This window comes from Leptopilina boulardi, unplaced genomic scaffold (assembly GCF_019393585.1).
Source record: "Leptopilina boulardi isolate dan_hultmark-lab unplaced genomic scaffold, ZJU_Lbou_2.1 LbouV2_249, whole genome shotgun sequence".
Taxonomy (NCBI): Eukaryota; Metazoa; Arthropoda; class Insecta; order Hymenoptera; family Figitidae; genus Leptopilina; species Leptopilina boulardi.
This window is the reverse complement of record NW_026137806.1, coordinates 1,037,939-1,060,314: the sequence shown is the minus strand read 5'-3', so window position 1 is coordinate 1,060,314 and position 22,376 is coordinate 1,037,939. Positions and strand designations below refer to the sequence as shown.

Below are 22,376 nucleotides of genomic sequence, written 5' to 3'. Positions count from 1 at the left end.
TGAAAGAAATAGTTGCGAAATCCCTTTTTCCACACCATCATAATGAAGAAAAAATAAAATTTTAATGTCAATATAAATGTGCGAACAAGTGCATATATATATATATATATATATATATATTATATTTATCATTGAGATTGAAATTGACAAGGCGAATGATTGCTCTCGTTTTCTTTTACCTTCGATGTCAGAAAAATATTCTCTTCACGATGGGCGACTTTATCTTGAGAGTTTATCAAGTTGAAAGACGTCAATAAGCAAAACGTGAAATATCATATTACGGGTATGAATATACATATATGCAACAAAAACATTAACCATGAACACATCAAGTCAATTCCGCGATCTAGGAGGCGGAGGCTAAAGGCCATACTTGATATTTCTTATATAGGTGCGCGCTCTTATCTCAAATCATTCTTGAGAGTTATATATTATTTTAAATTCTCATCAAGCTTATTCTCGAATCAACTATTTTAGAACTACGCATTATATTAATATATATATGGAAACTATTTCTTTTGTCCAATTTTTTTTGTTATAATTTTATTTTTTTAAATAAAATTTATAAGATTATTGTAATATTAAATTATTTCTGTGATATTTATAATGAAAAGAACCAAAAAAAAGTACTTGGGATATATTTTACAATGCCCGGATGTACAATTTTCGTGACGCTCAATAAAAGGCAAACGAAATACTAAACTGTTCAAATGGTACGAATTTAAAAGTGAGCTAGGTACAATACTTATAAGGCTAAAAGGAAAACATTTGGAATGAAAGTCATATACCTTCGGTATCCAATTATTGTTTGCTCTTTTGAGTGAACCCATCGGTCAAAAGTATAAGAATTCATAATTCACGTTGAAATGAAGTGCAACTAAACCATATGGACCAAAAGAAAATATTAAAGAAATTTTTATTATTCTTTAGTTTTTTTTTTCTCAACAAATTATGAAAATCTTAATTTTCATGCCTAGGGAAATCCCAAAAAATTTTCTCTTTCAATAAAGTTTGCATTATTATTACTATATTCAACTTGTTTTGAACCGAAAAGAAAAAAAAAAAGGTTTCATATTGAAAACACGTGTCTATTACAACCCTTTTCGGAAATTTTTAAAAATCTCATTTTCTTTTTATATATTTATCTATTCTAGAATATAACTTTAAAGCCTTTGAAATTAGTCTTTCATAATAGAAAGATTATTAAAAAGAAAAAAAAGTTTAAAAATTCCCATCAAAATTAAATATATAAAATTTTTGTAGATATTCAATTTTCTGAAAAAGCTAAAGATTCCTTTGGTCCTCTTTTTTATCATAAAGATATGACAACACAAAAGAGGCTTATTGCCCCTTCAAATATATATCTAAATCCTGTCTTTAACTTACATTATCTTTATGCTATATGTCTACTTAATTTTTTCTTCATTATTTGTAATATATTGCTACCAAAAAAGGGACTATACATTATTAGTAGCTGAATTTTGAAGATTAGAATGCCTGTGAAAACAAGATTATCTTGTTAAAATTTAACGACTCTACTGACTCAAGATTTTGACTTTGAAAATTATATTTACACAGTGTCATGATTTAGAAACAGTCACCGAATATTTGTATATCTATAGATAAAATGAATTAAAAAAATTTTTTTTTTAATTATTTGAATCATTGTCTGGACTTGGTTTTAAATTATTTCAAAATTTTAAATAATTCAAATTTAGAGAATTTTTTTTTTTAAATCTCAAAAGTAGAAGAATTTTTAACATTTTCTGATGAAGAAAAAAAAAATGTAATATTACTTTTATACAACTCCTTTGGGGAAATCTAATTAAAAAATACTTGAGGTGAATGAGTGTCTACAAAATATGATTATATTTCTTTTTTACTTTTGATATTAAATTCCTTTTTGAGTCAAGGCTTAACATTATGTTATTTTATCGCCCTAAACGTTTCTCAGTGTGTGTATATATCTTTCTTTCACTCATCTGTTTCCCCTTGGCTCTCATATTTCAGCAATGCAACGGCAAAAGCCTGAGCAATCGAGCACCCACTCAAGAGAATGTTTATCACGTATCCGGCAAGGTAAATGAGACTTTGGAGCTCCTATTAATATAGATCAATGCTTGGAATTTTTAGTTCATAGAAATTTTACTATTATATATATATACTAACCGGAAATTAAGTTCATTGTGACTTTAAAATTAGAAAAAAAAACTATAAAAATTAGTTTCTACTTTTGTTGCTTAGCATTTTTAAGGTTAGGATTGTTGTGAATTAACAAGAGTACCAACCATGTAACAAAAAAAACTATAGATAATGACGCTAAATTTAAAAATTATCTAAATAAAATGACTATTTAATGGAAAATTATAAAGAAATTACAATAGTTATTGAAAAAAAATTTCTTTCTTTCAAATATCATCTACAATTTAAAGTGTGAAAATGATGAAAACGTGTAAAATGAGAGTTAACGAAAAGAGGCCTAAAAATCGATTTGCTAGAAAAGACCGGGGGTCTATATAGGTAGAAACGAAAACCTAGCCGGATCTGAAAGCCCGAAAGCCGTGTGCGGACAAAAACCTGACCTCTCGAACAACTGTGCGCCATGTGTGCGCCACTTGTGTACTCTCTATACTTTATTCTCTCTTGCTCACTAATTTTTTATCTCTCTCTATTTCTCTCGTTTTCTCAGTTTCTGTCTCCAATCCTCCACCCTCCCATTTTGACCAAAGTTCGTCTTCGCCTCCTTTTATCCTCTTACAACTAAAACCATAACGCCCATAACTGGGTCTTCAACATTTATGGAAGAACTCTAAAAATTCAAGTTTTTTTTTTTTTAGATTCTGAACTATAAAATAAATAGTGAAACTTTTTACAAAAACAATTCTTGTTTTTTTTTTAGAGAGAAATGAAACTATTCACCTGATTGAAAAATAACGAAAGAATAATAAATATATTTTTGAAAATTAAAAACATCGATGTTGTATCATTTGAGAACTTTGCTCATAATCCAATTTGAGTTTAAGGAAAGTTTTTTGATGGGACTTTATATAAGTCTAAAACGAACTTCGGCTCCTTGTAAAAATCCTTTATCTTATGCTCTTATATTCTTTTCTTTCTATACCGCATCGACCTCTTTTTTTTTTCTCAAGTGCCACAAACTGGAAGAGTTCTGTGTGTTATTCTTATTGCGTCAGTAACGCTAACGATCCTGGCACCGAGTCATGTGTATTATACCAGTGGAGCATGTATTGGACACATAAAATTCGTCAACGATGCTTGTAAAACAATGTAAACATTTCTTATACTGTATATATTAAAAAAAAAGGTCAAGTAACTAAAATTCTCCAAAGAAAAAGAATATTATTGTTAGGAGCAATTAAAACCTTCATTGAATCTACATTTTACTACTTATTTTTACCTTATTAAATCCAAAAATCACAAACATAACATTTTTGTCACTTTTCTCGTCATATATACAATATTTAAAAAAAAATTTCAGAGACGAATTGTGCCAATATGAACCAGTTGTTATTTTCCAATTGATTAACAGTTAGCCATTATAATCTATACATCTTTTGTACGATAATCAAACTTCTTTGTAACGAACTATTCAGGTATAAAAAGTTCTTCAGTACGGGGGTTTATAGACAGATTGAAACAGAGGCCTTAGGGGGTAAGTGTCGCTAGGGGGTTGCCAAACATGATCCGAATTGGTGAAGAGATTTTTAAAAAAAAGGGGGGGGGTACATGATAAAGTAGGTGGAAGAGAAAGGAGGGAGGGTAGAGAATCTCAACAGAAAAGAGTACTAAACAGGAGCAAAATGTGTGTGTGTGTATGTGCTTACCTATGGTCCTGAGGCTATGGTCGCCATATGGGCAACAGCCCGAGGGTTGTAAACGTGCACCTTCGATTTCCCACCCTGCATGCGGGCCAGATTTTATTGCCATGCTCACACACATACACACTCATTAATTCTCAACTTATATATGTGTATACACGCCTCGAAAAACACATGTGAATAATGCTTAAATGCACGTATATTTACGTGCGTGGGCTATATGAATATACATGTATAATAATTGACCATATCCCATGAGAACCTTATGAAGTAAAATCTCTCATCTTATTCTTGCAGAGACAAAATTTTTCCTTATCCTTTTCTCTCTAAATCTGAATTAGTTGTTTTCTACTAATGAAAGAGTGCGGATTCATTTACCAATTGAATTAGTAACTCTTTTTTAGTAGAAAACTTCTAATTCATAGAGTAAATCGTATTTTTTCCTATTTCAAATTAGTAAGCCGATTTACTCCATGAATTAGTAGTTTTCTACTAGCAATTAGCAGTTTTCTACTAAAAAAGAGTTACTAATTCAATTGGTAAACGAATCCGCACTCTTTCATTAGCAGAAAACAACGATTTAGAGAGCTCAAAAAGCTATATAATTTCATTTTTTAAACATATAAAATATTAGTTCTTTACAAAAAACGGATGAAAAGAAAAGTCGAGGGAGAATTCGCCTTTTTTTGGTCATTTGTGGAATTGTCAAAGGGGGAACTTTTAAGATTTCTTGCTAGTGCTTTATATATATAGATATTGTGCCAACATTATGGTAACTAATTTCTTTTAAATTAAATTCCATTTTATAGAGAAAAAAAAAAATTAAAATAACTTTTCTCAACATAAGGGAATTTAGATAAATATTCCAATGGTTCATATAGTTTTAAAATTTCTTTCTTCCAAGAACACCCTAACACACAGTCTCTTCTGGTTTCAATCAACAAACACGATTTATCGCGTGCCTCTACCTCGAAACTTGACGACGTCGACAAGTCCCAGATATAACGAACCGTTGACTTATTTATGGGTTACATACTCTCCAGTGATGAACAAAGGTATTCTGCACACGTGTGTATGTATCATGATTTTAAATTCGTTCATGCCAAGATGATGGAATAGAAACATTTTTGTATTTAACACCCGTAAATATAATCTATATATATATGTATAATACTATCAGATGAATAAGATGTTTTGTCAAATAGAAATAAATTTCTAATAAATAAGATTCAATTATTAATTTCCTTTACTTCAAACAAATTGAAGGTTATACTTTTTAGACATTTGGAGCATTTCCCCTATATCGAAGAAATATCTCAGATATACCACGTGTGGTTAGTAATTTTTCTATCTTTTTTATTATTCAACGACAACATAAATATTATATAAAGTATAAAGAAAGAGTTTTAAGAATTTAGGGTTTAACAGATACAGATTTATCGATTGGTGGCCCTATATACTGAAATAGAGAACTATCCCAAGGGATTTTGACAAAGCGCACACTGTGGGCTTCTATGACAGAAACTAAATGAAAAAATAAAAAAACCTATATTTGTTGAATTTAATTATGAAAAACAAATCTCTAAAATAAAATGAAATCAATTTAAACAAAACACTAAAATAAAATTCTAAAATTTTATGGAATCAAATATATATATACAAAAGCAGGTCGACGTCAAAAATCAGGTTGGTAGGCACTGGTGGGTCTTTAAACCAATATAATGAAGCGAGATTTAAAGGGATCGAGCGGTTACTCGTTTTAGAAAGGTGTGCACTGCAAAATGCTACGAATGGATATTGGATGGATATATATGTATATGCTATAGACAGGGGTGGTCCAATCGTTTGGGGAGCAAAGCTAAGCCAGTAATGCAATAACTTGAATAGAAACGCACGCAGCCGGAAAGAACATAGTTCTCCTACCTTACCCCTCTTTATATGTATATATATATATATATATATAGTATGGCTCGATTCAGCAAATGCGAATGTGCATATTACGTGCAACTTGGTGAGATGAACGTGCTCGGGGATTGAGGGTTGTTCGAGGGGGATCGTCCCGCTATAGAAGGTACCATAAAGTATACGAATACGAATCTCAACAGTGTAGAATTAACGACTTCAATTCGTATATAACTATGGGGGTTTAAATTTCTAGTTAACTTTAACCCTAATTTCGATTTTCTTTCTTACAGTCATCACTTTTTCGAAATTCCAATATATTAGAGTTAGTATAGTACATGTATATATGTATTAGAATATTCTTTTATATATAAATAATTCATATATAGAAAAAGAAACTAAGGAAGTAAAATTAATGGCAATGCTAGAAATGATAGATGACAATGAGTCTAGAGATGAATATGACACGTGGTATAGTGAAAGAATACAAAGAAAGATATATGATATGTTAATAATTATCAATAAAATCAAATACTAACACAGAAAACTAAAAGGTATTAAAATAAGCTGCAACGCTTCTTATTTTAATCCATTTTTACTTATTTTAATACCAAAATGGATTAAAATAAGAAAAATTTGATTAAAATAAGAAGCGTTGCAGCTTATTTTAATACCTTTTAGTTTTCTGTGAAATTATACAATAAAAACTGAAATTAAAGGAACTAAATTTTCCATCATAAATTAATGTAGTCAGCAGCACTATATTTAATTTTCAGTAAATCAAATGAGAAAAGTAAAAGTTTTCCAATTTTTATAAATTGAAATTTCCAATTCTAAAAGTCACCTGCGATAATAGCTTTTCACCAAAAAAAAAAAAACACAATCATTTTTCACACACATTCTTCATTGCTATTTCAGCATACACAAATTTTTTTCACAGTGGAAGAAAAAAAAGTGACGGAGGTGTGTAGTAGAGAAAAAATTAAAAAAAAGACAAAATCGAGAAGAAAGATAGATAGTTAAAAAAAAAAGATAGGAAATGTGTACTACTATATATGTATAAGAAGGTGCGGATGAAAGTACACACATATGAGATATGAGCACACATTTATGAGAGTATTTAAACAAGGGGGGAAGAGAGGAGCCAAGTAAGGGCGAGACAGGAGGGTAAAATCGGGTCCCCATTGTGCTCAGGTGTGAGGCGTGTGCTGAGGGGGACTTAGGGGGAAGATTTGCACACGCGGCACGAGCCGCTAACAAAGGGATGGAACAGATTGGAAGCCATTCATTCATTTCACTCGTCTTTTTCTATATATATTTGACTGGGAGCATCAACCACCCACCCCATTCTAAATTTTTTTTTCCCTTTACCTTCCATTACCTTCAACGACACGCGCACCGGCTCATTTGCACGTGTATGCACATTCGTACGTATCGTCACATTAATAACAATGATCATTTTTCTGATTTCAAAATGCGTGCGACACATAGAACGAATCCCCCACCCATGGAATACACACACACACACACCAGTAAAAATTATTATTGTTAATGTTAATAATTTTTTTCTAACTGCTTCTACAACGGGGAAAAATATGTGCAGCGATTGGATTGGCCAATTGCTAAAATTTTTGCACTGGAATAATAGCAAAACATAACCTCAATCATGGATGAAAAATTGTTGTAATTAACTGGTCCACCATAATTTATGAGTACAGAGTACATCATTGATTGAGGTTATATTTTGATATTATTCCAGTGCAAAATTTTAACAATTGGCAATATTTTGTTGTAGACGCAGCCTTAAGACACTTTCGAAATTGCAGATGTTTATAACATAAGAATTTAACTAATTTATGCCCATAGTTTCACCAAATCCGGTTAAAAGTTAATCAGCAATTAAATCCCTAACCGACTAATCATATGAGCGAATAAATTATAGCTTTAATCGCTGATTAACTTTTAACCAAAGTTGGTGAAACTGGGCCACGGAGAAAAAAAAATTGTTGTGGTTACTAAAAATTAAGTCCACACAACAATGCCAGATTGTCAATGTAGAACGTTCTATTTGTTTTTGGGAACTAAATTTGGCAATACAATTTGTTGTATTAACAAAGCTTTGATCCATCTAATACAATTTGTTCAGTTTCTTCGCCTTCTAAAATAATCGATAGCAGATTTTCTTAGGTCATATCACCAGTTTCATTTGCATTAAAATCTGTGAAACATGCAGCTTCTAAATCAAATTCTTTGACCTTAAACCAAATATTTATTTTGAGTTGAAATTTGTTGTTAAATAATATTTAATATACATTTTGTATTTTTTAAGGTGAGAGGTTCTGTTCAATAGTAACCGAGTATAATTTACCGATAAACGATGAAATTGTCTCTTCATCCATTCACTACACTTGCAATAGATTTCTCACTTTAACCGGATTCATTATTTAACAGCACTTTGTCATTTAAAAAAAAAAACTAATAATAAAAGCAAAAGTGGCACATTTTAAAACGTTTACATGTACAGTAAAACATTATAAGTGTTTTAAATGTATCGAGTCACTTTTAATGTTCGAAAATGAAACACGAAGTAAAATCAAATGTCTTATTTTAAAAACACATTTCCTATCTGAATGATTTAATACACTTACTTTCTAAGTTACCAGTTTATTCAGTGTGTGATATGAATTCTAACAAATTAAATTTAGGCCTTATTCATGTCTCCAGTATTTCATTTAAAAATTATTGTCCGAAAAATTTGTAAATCTTTCATCAAGACATTTTTTCCATCTAAGTATAGATTTCTAAATCTAGAGTCACGCAATTAATTATGAACATATACGGAGAGAAATAGATGGTACTGGGTACTATCTAGATAGTACCAGGTATCATATTTGATCTTACATATACGGACAGCAATCTAGATTCTATTAGTAACAATCCAGATTGTACGGAGTAACGTCTTGATTGTAGTGGATAACATAACCATACTTTTTGTAATATCTTTGATAGTACCGAGTATCATAATGGTAGTACCGGATAACATCTACTTTTTACCATCTTAAGATCATAAGTTTTTACCATCTATTTCTCTTCGTGTAGTGATAAAATAAACTTACCAAAATATATGCTTCATTTTTCAAATGTGACGCTTTGTCCTTCCTGTTTATTTTTATTAAGCATCTTCTGAAACCTGTAACAATAACCATTTTTATATAAATATAAATCGTTTTTATATAATAACTTAAAAAATATTAAGGACATTTTCATACAAGAATAAACTTTGTTGCAGATAAATTTTATTTTTAAAATAAACAAAAAAAAAACCAATGAATTAATTGAGTATCTAATTTGAATAAGTATTTTCTAAATGAAAAAGTAAATATTTTTACACGTGATCATATAGCGACTGATTTTCTAACAGAAACAACAAGAGAAGATTCATTGGAGGGTTTTTAATCGAGGCAAAGTCCGCGCTTGTCTATATATAATGTACATATATATATGAGAATAAACATTAGTGCGTTGTTGGAACATGTATGTCGTGATTAAAGTACAGCGATCTCCTTTTTGTATAGTTGATGACCAGTCTCTTCTCACGAGGAATGTATGACGGTCGCACTTTGATATCGGTGCTGATTGACCCCACGGACAATTTGAAAGATTGCTCTAGAGTGAGCAGAGATCTGTCTTGTATCTAATCTCTCTCTCTCTCTCTCTCTCTCTCTTTTTCTCTCATATAAAGTGATGCCTTCTATTAAACCAACAATGTTAACCGTAAACAGCTTCAATCTTACTTGCGTGTCACAAGTTTTTCTCATAATACCCATTTTTAAATTACGCAAACCTTTTATTCATCCATTAATTAATATTAAATTTTTTTTTTGAGAATTAACGATAGATAAGAAGAAACTTTAACCTTTGCAAAGTTATATTAATTTAAGATTGGATTCGAGGTAAAGTGTGTCTAGACCGGGTCTAACAATTGGTTAGAATTATAGCGGCTTGAAGTCAAAAAGAAGGCTGAATTACCTGTCATGAGTCATATATATATATATATATATATATATATGAAGAACGATATATGGGGGCTTTGTAAGTATTGAACTTATTAAACCCAGTGAAGCTTATTAAGGTTGAAGGACACCTTAAAGGCAATAGGTATATGGACACGAGAGAATCTTAATGATCATGCGGGCGCCACGGTGAGCGTTGGTTCAATTTAAGTCTAATTGTTTAATTGAGATCCTCACCGTAGGCGCTTTACTTTAAATTGGCATCTGCTGTTTTCAAATATGTACTTGAAAATATTAATAAATAAAAAAAAAAAAAATGTCAATTTTCCCATTGAATACAAAAATTGATCATTTAATTATTCATTTTATATTTATTTAATTCTATAATTTTTGATTTAAAAAAAAAATAAATTTTTTAAAAATTTTAGACAAAATTTCGAGAAAGGACTATATATTTGTATGAAGTGCTACGCCACTGGTTAGAACTCAACAGAGATGACTCATGTACAATATCGCAGCCTCCCTATATTCTCTCGTATCGCAGTCATATACAATAGAGAATAGTAAACGCGGTAAAGGTAACTCGCAATGGCCACGATCGAAGCTCCAAGCTATACACGAGCTTGCGGCATAGAGATGGGGTTTTCTCGGGTACCCCGAGAGAGCCCGCGGGCACGTGGCACTGACTTCACCCTACACACATATATCTCGTGGCTGGCAAACCAATTCCATCCCTCCTGAAGCGTCCACCTAACCCTTATTCTTCCTATATCCTATATATATATCCTAGATATAGAACTTCTCTTTTACATATACATTTATTTGCATTTAGCTTTAAAATAATAATTCACCTTTTTATTTATTGAAAAAAATTTCAAAAGGTCCTCTGTGAGAGATATGAAAATAAAATTAATACCTGAATAACTTATCGTTTTTTTTTTTTTTTTTTTTTTTTTTTTTAAGAAACGCTTACAAGTACCTCTTGTATGCGATCCCCATAAGCGAATAAAAACCATTTCATTAATCGTTACTGCAGTGTTCGTGGAAAAACATTCATCCGGGATGTCGTAAAGTGATAAAGCTACCAGATGAATTTAAGTAAAAAAGACTGTTTGTCAGGGTGCTCAAAAAAAAAAATACAATCTAAAGTATTGAAGTATATTTTTTTTGTTTAGAACATTCGAAATATTAATTTAAAAAATAGATAACGAGGTAGATAATAAAATTAAAAATAAATTATTTTAAAGTACCATAGTAGAATTACATGCGCCGAAAATAAGTCAGCGTCCTATAAACAAAATGATTAAAATCAATAAAAAAAATTGACCCCACAGGTTAGTCTCAATTAGGGTTTATGAGGTGATTCAAAGGCAGATTCAATATCTTAATATATTATTTAAACAAAACCTGGTCAATTTTTAAATAAATTATTATTTCTACTTTCTTAAATTAATTATATTTGAAAAAAATTTTTTCAACAAACTTTTCTTCTAAGAAAATTGAATTTCTTTATATATAGAAGAGTAATAATTTGTCTTTCTTATAGAGACCCACTTTTCCCCACATAATAATATTATAACCCAATAAATATCTTTTACCCACATTTTTCCATTCTCAATCCTAATAATTATTCCAACTTTCGACGCAAAGAAAACAAAGAAGAATATTTTTTATCTCGCACATAAATAGATATATATATATATATATAGATAGTAAAAGTTTACTTAAATTCTGATTAATTAAAAAGATTTTATCTTTATATTGAGATTTCCATTATTTTTAAGATATAGTTGTTCTAAACTAATATTACTTAAATGCCTATATATAAATCACAAGGATTTCTTATGCGCAAGTTTTTTATGAGACACGTCCTTGACTCGAAAATTCTGAATATATATTTTGTCACCCCCTATATAAAATGAATAAAAATGGAAAAGTGTTGACGATATATGTATGTGTGTATAGAAAAAGAAGGGTAGCTACGACACTGTACTCCGGTCAAAATGCATCAATCCATTCTGCATCTGTATGTATTTACCGTGAACCCCTGTATGACATCATCCCCCTCCCTGTCGTACGCCTGGTTCGTTTCGCTGGGTGACTTCTGTCGCCTAACTTCAAGCACCCCTGCCTATTTCTACCACCTCCCTTTTACCTTTAATCTTTATCAATCCATCCAGCAGGGCAAGCAAGTCGAAATGCCCGACCAACTGAACCAACGACGACGGACGGACGCCACCGCGCATTATTTACGCCCGATAACATCCCTCTCTTACATTTTCGAACTATATATATATATATATATATATATATATATATATATATATATTGCTCACAAACTTATATATCTATATCATTTCCTTTGCTTCCGCTGACCTGTCTCCAATTTCTAGTCTAGAAAGAATGCTCTCTTACCGAGTTTTCCCCACTGCAAAACATTCATCAGGGTGGCTAATAAAAACGATAAAAATAAATTTTATATCCCTAATATAACTTTTCAACTTTTCTCTAAAAAAAATTATTAAATCAACTTGGTTATGTCTAATTATTAATTTAAATACTCTCTAAATCTGAATTAGTAGTTTTCTATAGTAATGAAAGAGTGCGGATTCGTTTACCAATTGAATTAGTAACAGTTTTTACTCTTTTTTTAGTAAAAAAACTACTAATTGCTATAGTAGAAAACTACTATAATTCATGGAGTAAATCGTATTTTTACTATTTTAAATTAGTAAGCCGATTTACTCCATGAATTACTAAAAAAAATTAGTAAAAATTCTTACTAATGTGAATTAGAGTAGCTCACTTTTCATTAATTCAAATTTAGAAAGATAATGACTCACTTTTTACTTTAGAATTAGTTAAATTTTACTAATTATTAGTAATTTTTACTAAAAATTAGTAAAATTTAACTAATTCTAATGCAAAAAGTGAGTCACTAATTTAAATTAGTAAACATTTTTACTAATTCAGATTTACAGAGTACTTTCAAAGTAAAATGGAAACTGTCCAAAGTTTCTGCGCATCTCTGGCAACTTTTACTCCAAAAAATAGTAAAATTGACTATTTCTGTATAGTAAATTTTACTGTTTCCATAATAATTCTTACTATTTCTGGAGTATATTTTACTATTTTTGAGGTAAAAGTTGCCAGAGATGCGCAAAAACTTCGGACAGTTCTCGTTTTACTCCGAAAGTAGTAAAAATTATTTTTTCTTTTTTTCCGTGTAAATAATTTTGCTGTCCTTTCTGACTTACACTCTCTAAATCTGAATTAGTCGTTTTCTACTAGCAATTAGTAGTTTTCTACTAAAAAAAAGAGTAAAAACTGTTACTAATTCAATTGGTAAACGAATCCGCACTCTTTTATTAGTAGAAAACGACTAATTCAGATTTAGAGAGTGTAAGTCAGAAAGGACAGCAAAATTATTTACACGAAAAAAAAAGAAAAAATAATTTTTACTACTTTCGGAGTAAAACGAGAACTGTCCGAAGTTTTTGCGCATCTCTGGCAACTTTTACTCCAAAAATAGTAAAATATAATTCAGAAATAGTAAGAATTATTATGGAAACAGTAAAATTTACTACCGAAATAGTCAATTTTACTATTTTTGGAGTAAAAGTTGCCAGAGATGTGCAGAAACTACGGACAGTTTCCATTTTACTTTGAATGTACTCTGTAAATCTGAATTAGTAAAAATGTTTACTAATTTAAATTAATGACTCACTTTTTGCTTTAGAATTAGTTAAATTTTACTAATTTTTAGTTAAAAATACTAATTATTAGTAAAATTTTACTAATTGAGAAGCAAAAAGTGAGTCATTATCTTTCTAAATTTGAATTAATGAAAAGTGAGCTACTAATTCACATTAGTAAGAATTTTTACTAATTTTTTTAGTAATTCATGGAGTAAATCGGCTTACTAATTTAAAATAGTAAAAATACGATTTACTCCATGAATTATAGTAGTTTTCTACTATAGCAATTAGTAGTTTTTTACTAAAAAAAGAGTAAAAACTGTTACTAATTCAATTGGTAAACGAATCCGCACTCTTTCATTAATAGAAAACTACTAATTCAAATTAACTTTCTAAATCTGAATTGGTAAAAATGTTTACTAATTTAAATTAGTGACTCACTTTTTGCTTTAGAATTAGTTAAATTTTACTAATTGCGAAGCAAAAAGAGAGTCACTAATTCAAATTAGTAAAATTTTTTACTAATTCAGATTTAGAGAATAGTAAAAACCACTTTTTCTTATTTTCCGTGTACTACACGGAAAAAAAAATTTACCTAGAATACCGAAACGTTTCACTATAAAGTTTTACTTGTTTCAATTAAATCTTTCGCTATTCTAGTGAAACCTTTCGCTATTTCAGGTAAATAATTTTGTCCGTGTAGAAAATAATATTTATTTCATTCAAATAATCAGTTACTTTATTATCAAATAAATATTTATTTCTATCAAATAATTATTATTTGGTATATTTGTATCAAATATAGAGAAATTATTGGTTCAAATATTTAATTCCAAAAATTATTTTGTTCAAGTAAATACATATTTATTTGATAATAGTCAAGTAATCAAGTATATTTGAATCAAATAAATTTTTTTTTCAGTGTATTTAACTTGCTGGCAGTTAAAAATTGAGAGAAAAAAAATTAGAATATCATTTCCTAGAAGGACAACATTTATTTTTATAAAAATAAAAATTTATTAACAAACAAATGACCTATACTGCGATATTAAAGTATATAGTTTTATGTTTATTTTATTCCTAAACAGACGCACAGTTATGTTAGTATAAACTAAATGAGACCTGAAATGCAAAGAGATGGTCTCTCTCACGGTTTTTTTTTTCATGCCTATATCGACCTTTATACTCTCTTACACCGCTTCAGCCACTTATTCTTTCCCCTTACACTCCGCCCCATTTCACTGACGGCGTAACGCGCTTATCAACACTAAAGCAATTAAGACCCAAGAGCCTCTAAAGTTAAATTCTTAGAGAGGATGTGAGTAACATCCCAAGTAAACTTTTGTAGATACAAATAAATTTACGGCTTTAAAAAAAAATTAATTTTTACACGCTCAATAAAAATAATTTTTCAATAAAAAAAAAAAAAATTCAATTTGAACTTCTTTCATATAATTTTCTATTATTTTATCATTGCTACAATGAAAAAAAAAATTTTTTTTTATTTGATTCAAATATACTCGATTACTTGGACTATTATCAAATAAATATTTATTTTTATCAAATAATTATTATATATTTGAGTATATTTGTTTCAAATAAAGAAATTATTGGTTCAAATAAAATTTATTTAATTCAAAATAAAAATTATTTCGTTCAAGTAAATATTTATTTGATAATAGTCAAGTAATCGAGTATTTGAATAAAATAAAATTTTTTTTTTCAGTGTAGTATTTTTTTTTTTAAATACTTTTATTAGAATTCTAAACATATTCAAATTGTATAAATTTAGTTGTCTACCTTCAATACTTCTTATTTTATTAAAAGAAAATTTATTTTTGATTTTTTAACATAATAGAGCAACCAAATATATTTATTGATTGATTTTTGTAAAAGAATCAATAAAAATAATTTTAAAAAAAAATAAAAACAATGATTTAACTATAGAATATGATAAATTAATTTTTTTAGTAATAAAATACAAATAAATAAATATATATATGTATATATTGATAACGTCATGCATTGATAAGGTGACCTGTTCGTTTATCATTATTATATTATCTGTGATAACGTAAGTAGAATTATTTTTATTTCTCTGAAGGTAAAAAAATGCCATTAAAGCGTGGGTGGAGTCAGTATAATATGAAACCAACTAAAGCCACACCTTCTATTGATCATTCGTCTACGTTCAACAATAACTCACCTGCAGGGGCTATAGGTGGATCCAATCCACCTGCTGAATGAGTTCCTCAATTTTAACCAACGTCCAATCAATTGCCGTCTTTCCAATATATATATATATATATATATATTTGTGATTCTCTAAAAAATTAAATTAAAAAAAAAATTTTAATTATAAAATTCCATTTAAAAATAATATATTTTTAAATTTAATACAATAATCTAATTATAAAGCCTATATTTATTCAATTTATAATTATTTAATTTATATGTTTAAAGAGAACATTATTTTATTGTTAGTACAAAACAAAACGATATCCTCTCTTTTGTTTACTCATGTATACTTGTTACAAGAAAAATTAAATTGTTCTTCAAATTTCGGAAATTAAAAAAAATTTTTAAGTCCAGAAATACGGAATTTTTTTTTTAAACTTCCTCGTAATAATTTAACAAATTGTATAAAGTATTTTTTATTATAATTAATGAAGAAATTCGATATAATATTTTAAAGGTTTGGAATAAATAAGAATTTTTATTAATAATAAATCATTATAATTCGAAAGACAGAAAAAATAAAGTTTGATTCAACGCGTCTTGATTTTTGCAAAAATATAAAATCAATTATAATAATTGACAAATTATTGAAATTATTTTTGCGTATAATCAAATCAATTATATAAATGTATTCAATTAATTACTTCGATTAAATTATATAAAATAAGAATTTATATTACCTGAATTAGATGAGATGTATGAGGTGGATACACACCGGCACTTTTATAATTCTAACCTAACTTTTGTTGCAGCACATTTTCAGTTTTCTACTATTGAAAATAATTATAGATGTCACTTCACTAAACAAGACACTGATAATGTTTACCTATGAGATTAATTATTTCTGATAATTATAACAAATTAAACTAACTGAATATTAATTACGGTGTGTGCAAAAAATATATACTTCTGTTCGACCGTTACATTCAATTTCTTTGTTAGCCTCCCCCCACCATCATTATAATCCATTTGAAAAAGTTAATATTTTAGTTTTAGAATATTGGTACACCTGCAATCAAAATGGCGATTAGCCGCGAAAAACAAAATCTCTCTCTTTCCGTGTCTCTCTTATTACTCTTTTAATATATTGTGAAAATTGTAAATTAAATTTAACGTTATTTAAAAAATAATAAATGTTTTTAATATTATATTCAAATTAAATTAAATTAAAATCCACTGCACATTAAATTGATATTTGTTTCTAATATTGGTACTACGGAAAATCAAAATCTGGGTTAACCGCGAAAATTCAAAAATATTAAAACAAAAAAGTTCTTTTATTTTCCTTTAAATGTTGTAAACTTAAAACTAATTTAATCAATTAAATTTTAACATTATTTACTACTACTAATAATAATTATTATTATGACATCTTACAAAACATTTACTTTGAACATAAATTAAAATAATTGTATATAAATACCAAATTAAAAATTAAACACACAATCATTATATAATTTAATTATTTTTTAAATTACATTAAATAAATTTAAAATAATAATTACAATTATTACTATAATTCTATTTAAAAGATAGGAGATCTTATAAAAAATTGTATGAATAATTTCAGGATTATTTTTTTCATTATTATTATTTGAATTATAAGCAGTTTTAACTATTAAATAATATTTTTATTAAAACTATGTTACATTATAAATTTCTAAAATATCAGAATTTCATTATTATTGTGAAAAATATCTTAAGAATATATATAATGGATAAATAAATGATTACTTATTATTATAATACGAGAATATTCAAATAAACATAATTAAGATTTTTCAAAAATTATTCATGTACCTACTTAACTAAACAAAAATGTTCTTTCTTTAAATTAATTTTGAATAAAATATGCTTCTTTTAATATTCTATAAGTGTTGACAAGTTTTTCTCGATTGTATTTCCTTACAGGTAAATAATAAGTATAATATTTAAAAAAAAAAAAAAAAAACAACAACAACACGTTCTCCTAGAAGTTTATCAAATAAATAATCAATTGAAAATTGATCTTTTATTATCTAAATAATTATTGCCAATGAAAACGTATTAATAAAGCAAAAATAAAATAAAATAATATAACTATTAATATTGTTAAGTAAGTACAAATAAAAATACCTAATAAATGCATTTCGCATTCGACATCAAGCCGACAAACTTTTACAAAAAATTATAAATTTCATTTCCATAACTGAATATGTTTTAAAAAAATAAGAATATTAATAAACGCATTCACATTCACAGTATTATACCATCGAAATAAAATTGTTATCTAAATTTTAGAAAAATATACACCTTTAATGAGTATTAACCAAAGAAAAAAAAAAAAAAAAAGAAAAATTTTTTACTGACTTTAATTTCCGTTTAAAAAATAAAAACAATATTAAAATATGAAACTAAAATGATGTTGCACTTGCATTTTTTTTTTATTAGCTCGCGATCACAACAAATAAAAGAGAGCCTTTATTTAATTATGCTGTTTTTCTAATTATATTTATATTCGTTTAAATGATGTTAAAAATTGTGTAATGTTAGAAACTTTAAAAAAAAGGTGATATTTTAAAAAATACAATGTTTATTATTGGGCACAGTTGCTAAACGCGGTGTGTGCATAACTCGTGGTGTTCGTGGTGTTAATGTTCGGGATGTTGATGCCACAGATCTTGGTGTTAATTGTGCATTATTTACTGAGAGTAAATTTTTACGCAACGGTCTAGCTGGTGTTCGTACTGGTGTTTTTATATTAGTACCACGATCAAATGCATGTTCCAATAATTGTTCTGACAATATGGAACTTCGTAATTCTTCTCTTTGTTCCAAGTGTTCTTGAAATTTTCCATATGAAGAAATACTGAGATTCGCTTTATTACAACCATCAGCTTTTAGTTTTTGTTTTTTACCCGATTTTGGCGTATTAGTTTTATTAATACTCAATAAATTTTTTTTCGATATCTATAATAGAATAATTTTAATAAATAATTAAATTAATTAATCATTTTTTTTAATTAAAAAAAAAAATTATTTTAATATAATATATAATATAGAAAATAAAAACTTACTCTCCCACTGCGTCTCGCCTTGGTTGATATCACAGCAGTTCGATTTTTTTCACCGCTCATATTGCGTTTTTTTGAGAGTGTGGTACTGTTAGGAGATGAGTCGTATGGCAATTTTCTTTTCGCCCCCGTTACAGTTGGCGTTCTCACATGAATACTCATTCCAATTGGCGTTCGTTTCGATGTGCTAAGAGGCGTTTTTTTGCCCGATTTGTTTGCCGATTTATCTTTTGCCTGTTTCTAAACGTGAGAAAAAAATGTCATATTTTTTATATTGTTTCTTAAATTTTATTTTATTTTAAAAACTAAAACAAAAAAAAAAAAAAAACAACTTTTATTCCGAAAAAAAAACTTTACATATTTATATATTCCTTCTGTTACCTACACGAGCTATTTTCACATTTTCTTTCTCCTTCTCGTAATCTGCTTTACTTTGATCCAAATATTCATTAACGGAAACACCTTTAATTTTAAACATTTTTCCACATTCGAGTTCATATTCTTTTGTTGCTTGAAGCAATTGCTCTTCAATTTTCGGTAATTTCTGTTTAAAAACAAATAATATTATTTTAATAATTCAAAGAAAATTTAAATTTTGAAGAAAAAAAAAAAATAATAATAAAACTTTTATAAAGCCACACAAACCTTTGTTGTATTTTTTCTCTCTTTTTCCTCAGCTAATAATTGGCCACCTCGGTTATGAAAACGGTCGGGATCGTTTGCTCTTTGATCAAGCTCCTTCATTTTCTCCCAAAGATTTTCTCGTTCCTCGAGAAGATCGAATATCTTTCTGTAATTTAATTTAAAAAATTTTATGAATAAAATTATAAATAGACAAAATTTTTTAATAAATTTTGCAATAAATGATAATATAATATTAATTATTTTATGAAAAACAATAAAAAAAAATTATGTGAAAATTATTTAGAAATTATAAATAGACCATACTTATTTGATTTGTAAAATTTACGCAGTTTTTCTGCCTCTAATTCATGGAGTGTGAGCAAATCTTCAGTGTAAGTTTGCGAATAAAATGGCAAAAAACATCTTTGAGATTCACTGAATTGGCACAAATCCCACAATACTTCCAGTTCCTCTCTCACTTTTAATATATATTTTCCAATATTTTCACATCTTTTATCTTTGCAACGTTTTATTTCTGCATTAAACTGAAATAATTTAATATTTTTTTAATAAGTCAAATATAAATAACTTAAAAACAAAAAAAAATTATTCATTTTTTTTTCAATAAATATATACTCAATATTTCAAAATTGAGGATCACACAACAAAAATAAAACTCACTGCAGAAATAGTTGTGACTGTATGACCTGGATATTTTAAAAGGAAAGATTCACGATATTCATCAGGTTCATCAAGATAATTCCAAAGAGCTTGGAGCTCATTTTTTTTCTCAATAATTTGCTGTTTTGCATCTTCCACCTGAGCCTTTAAGTCATTTCTCACTTCTTTTAATTTTGTCATATTTTCAACAGTGTATATAAAATTTTCATAATCATTACAAACAATTCTCTCAAAATCCAAGGAAGGTGAAATTTGTAATTCATCCATTAATTTCATAATGGCTCTACGCAAATCTTTAAATAATGCATCCAAACGAATCTGTAATTTCGTGAATTTAAAAATTTTATTTTAATTTTTAGTTTTTTTCAACGTATCAATAATATATATATATATTTTTTATAAATGAAGAACATACAAAAGAAACTTTACCTTTTCACGTTCCTGAATTTCCAAGTAATCGTCGAATTGCTTGAGATCTTCCTCAGAAGGCATTTCTTTGCTCAAGCCAATGGGTTTTGTGCCAAGTTTTTTACAAACAACTTCCTCCTGAGGAATTGACAAATATTTAAAGATAAAACAAAAAAAATCACTAACTTTCTCATTTACAATTGTAATTATAATAAAATAAATAATATTGAAAATAATTAATAATAAATTTATTTACATATAAAATTTTCAAAAATGTTCAATTAAAAAAAAATTTCTGAAATAAAATATTTGATATTTTACCCGCAATCGAAGTTCCTTTAAATATTCGAGACGACTATCTTTCATTCTTTGCAATTCATGAACTTGTGTTCTCAATTTTTCCTGAATTTCAATAAGAGGCAAGTGTTCATAATCTGGATTTGTGCCAGGAATATCATCCATTTGTAATTCCTTTAACAAAATAATAGTCAATAATAAATTTTAAAAATGAAGCAAATAAAAAAAATGTATGAAAAAAATTCTTATTTAAAAATAAATAAAAATTTAACATTATTGTATGTTTAAAATGAACAAACCTTAGCAAGTGTATTTGCTAATTCCATTAAATTTTGCACTCCTTGTAGAAGAGAATTCTTTTTCTCTTCCAATTCAAAAATCATTTCACTCATCAATTCCTGTAAAATTTCATTTTAAAAAAAAATATATCATTTTATAATAACGAATATTGTGTAATACATAAAAAAAGAAGAAAGAAAAATTATAAAAATTGAAATAAACATACTTTAATGTGTTTGTGAACTTCTTGACAGTATAAAGTCCTAGTTTCATCATTAAGACCAATATCTTTCCATATATTGTACAATCGATTCAAATCTGTTTTAATCGTACTGGAAATATTTTCCACTGCCATTGATTGTAATGTATCATCTCTATAAGTGAAATAACTTTTAAGAATATATATCTAATTTAATTTTAACTATCAACTATTAAAATTACTGAAATTATCTTTAAAAAACATTAAATGAAATACTATAAATATGCAATAAAAATTATTTCAAAAAATCAAGCACATAAAATTTGTTCTTTTTTTTCAAAAAAAAAAATATATGACGAAATGTATATTTCTAAAATAATGAAAATTGAAAAATTAATTCAATTTTCTATTCACATTACACAAGAAATTGATAATAAAATAAATAAATAAATAATTATTGAAAATTTTATTCGCAAGTTTCAAATAGACGATTTTAAGGTTAGAAAAACAATACAAGATAAAATTCAGGTATTCTAAGTTTTTAATGTCCCTAAACAAACTGAATACATTAAAAACTTCAACCAAATAATGCTCAAGAAAATCGACAGAATGATTTGTTTGATCAGAATCCGGAAAAAATTACATGTTAAAAAAGAAATATTTCTGAAATTTATCTCAATTATTTGGAATCATTGACCAAAAAACATGATATTCAATGAATTTCTTTGGAAATATTTTTATTATGAGATAATAAGAATTGAAATCAAGTGGAAATATATCCGATTATGTATACAAAAAAAAAAAGGCCAAGCACTATACATGGAATACGTTGAAAAAGCAACGCACACTTACCCATTTGTAAAATCAGTCATTTTGTCTTGTTTCTTGTCACTGAAAAGTTTAACTAACAACAATTCGAATATTTATAACGTTTGCAGATATGTTGATTCACTATTTTACTTGTTCTATACATGAATATAATTGTAAATATATCACTTAAACATCTTATAACAAATGCACAGGACGGTTTCTAAATCCTTCGTGAGGAGTCAACATACAAACGTCTTTCTTTTGAATTAATAACAAACTTTGATTGGTCGAACGGGGCCCCTACTTTGGCTTGTGTTCCAAAATACATCCATTTC

At 27.6% G+C, this 22,376-nt stretch overlaps 2 protein-coding genes across 2 annotated transcripts in view; both read right to left on the bottom strand.

Annotated features, from left to right (window-relative positions):
- The window catches only part of LOC127280751 (zinc finger protein 1-like), a 50,137-nt gene extending 33,491 nt beyond the window's left edge, over positions 1–16,646 (bottom strand). The window contains exons 1-3 of the mRNA XM_051303992.1: positions 16,371–16,646; positions 15,659–15,777; positions 8,858–8,931 (exon numbers count right to left, since the gene is read on the bottom strand). The gene's annotated coding sequence lies outside the window, so the exon portion shown is untranslated. The remainder of the gene's footprint in view (positions 1–8,857; positions 8,932–15,658; positions 15,778–16,370) is intronic.
- Positions 16,647–17,615: 969 nt separating this feature from the next.
- Positions 17,616–22,309, bottom strand: LOC127280743 (protein regulator of cytokinesis 1-like). The gene is made up of 11 exons (XM_051303977.1): positions 22,084–22,309; positions 21,259–21,406; positions 21,053–21,151; positions 20,778–20,927; positions 20,478–20,594; positions 20,049–20,366; positions 19,692–19,912; positions 19,389–19,533; positions 19,129–19,287; positions 18,747–18,983; positions 17,616–18,639 (listed from the first exon to the last, which is right to left on the bottom strand). Exons 1-11 carry the CDS (start codon positions 22,101–22,103, stop codon positions 18,247–18,249), a joined length of 2,007 nt encoding a protein of 668 aa, XP_051159934.1. The 5' UTR covers positions 22,104–22,309; the 3' UTR covers positions 17,616–18,246.
- Between the last annotated feature and the right edge of the window lie 67 nt (positions 22,310–22,376).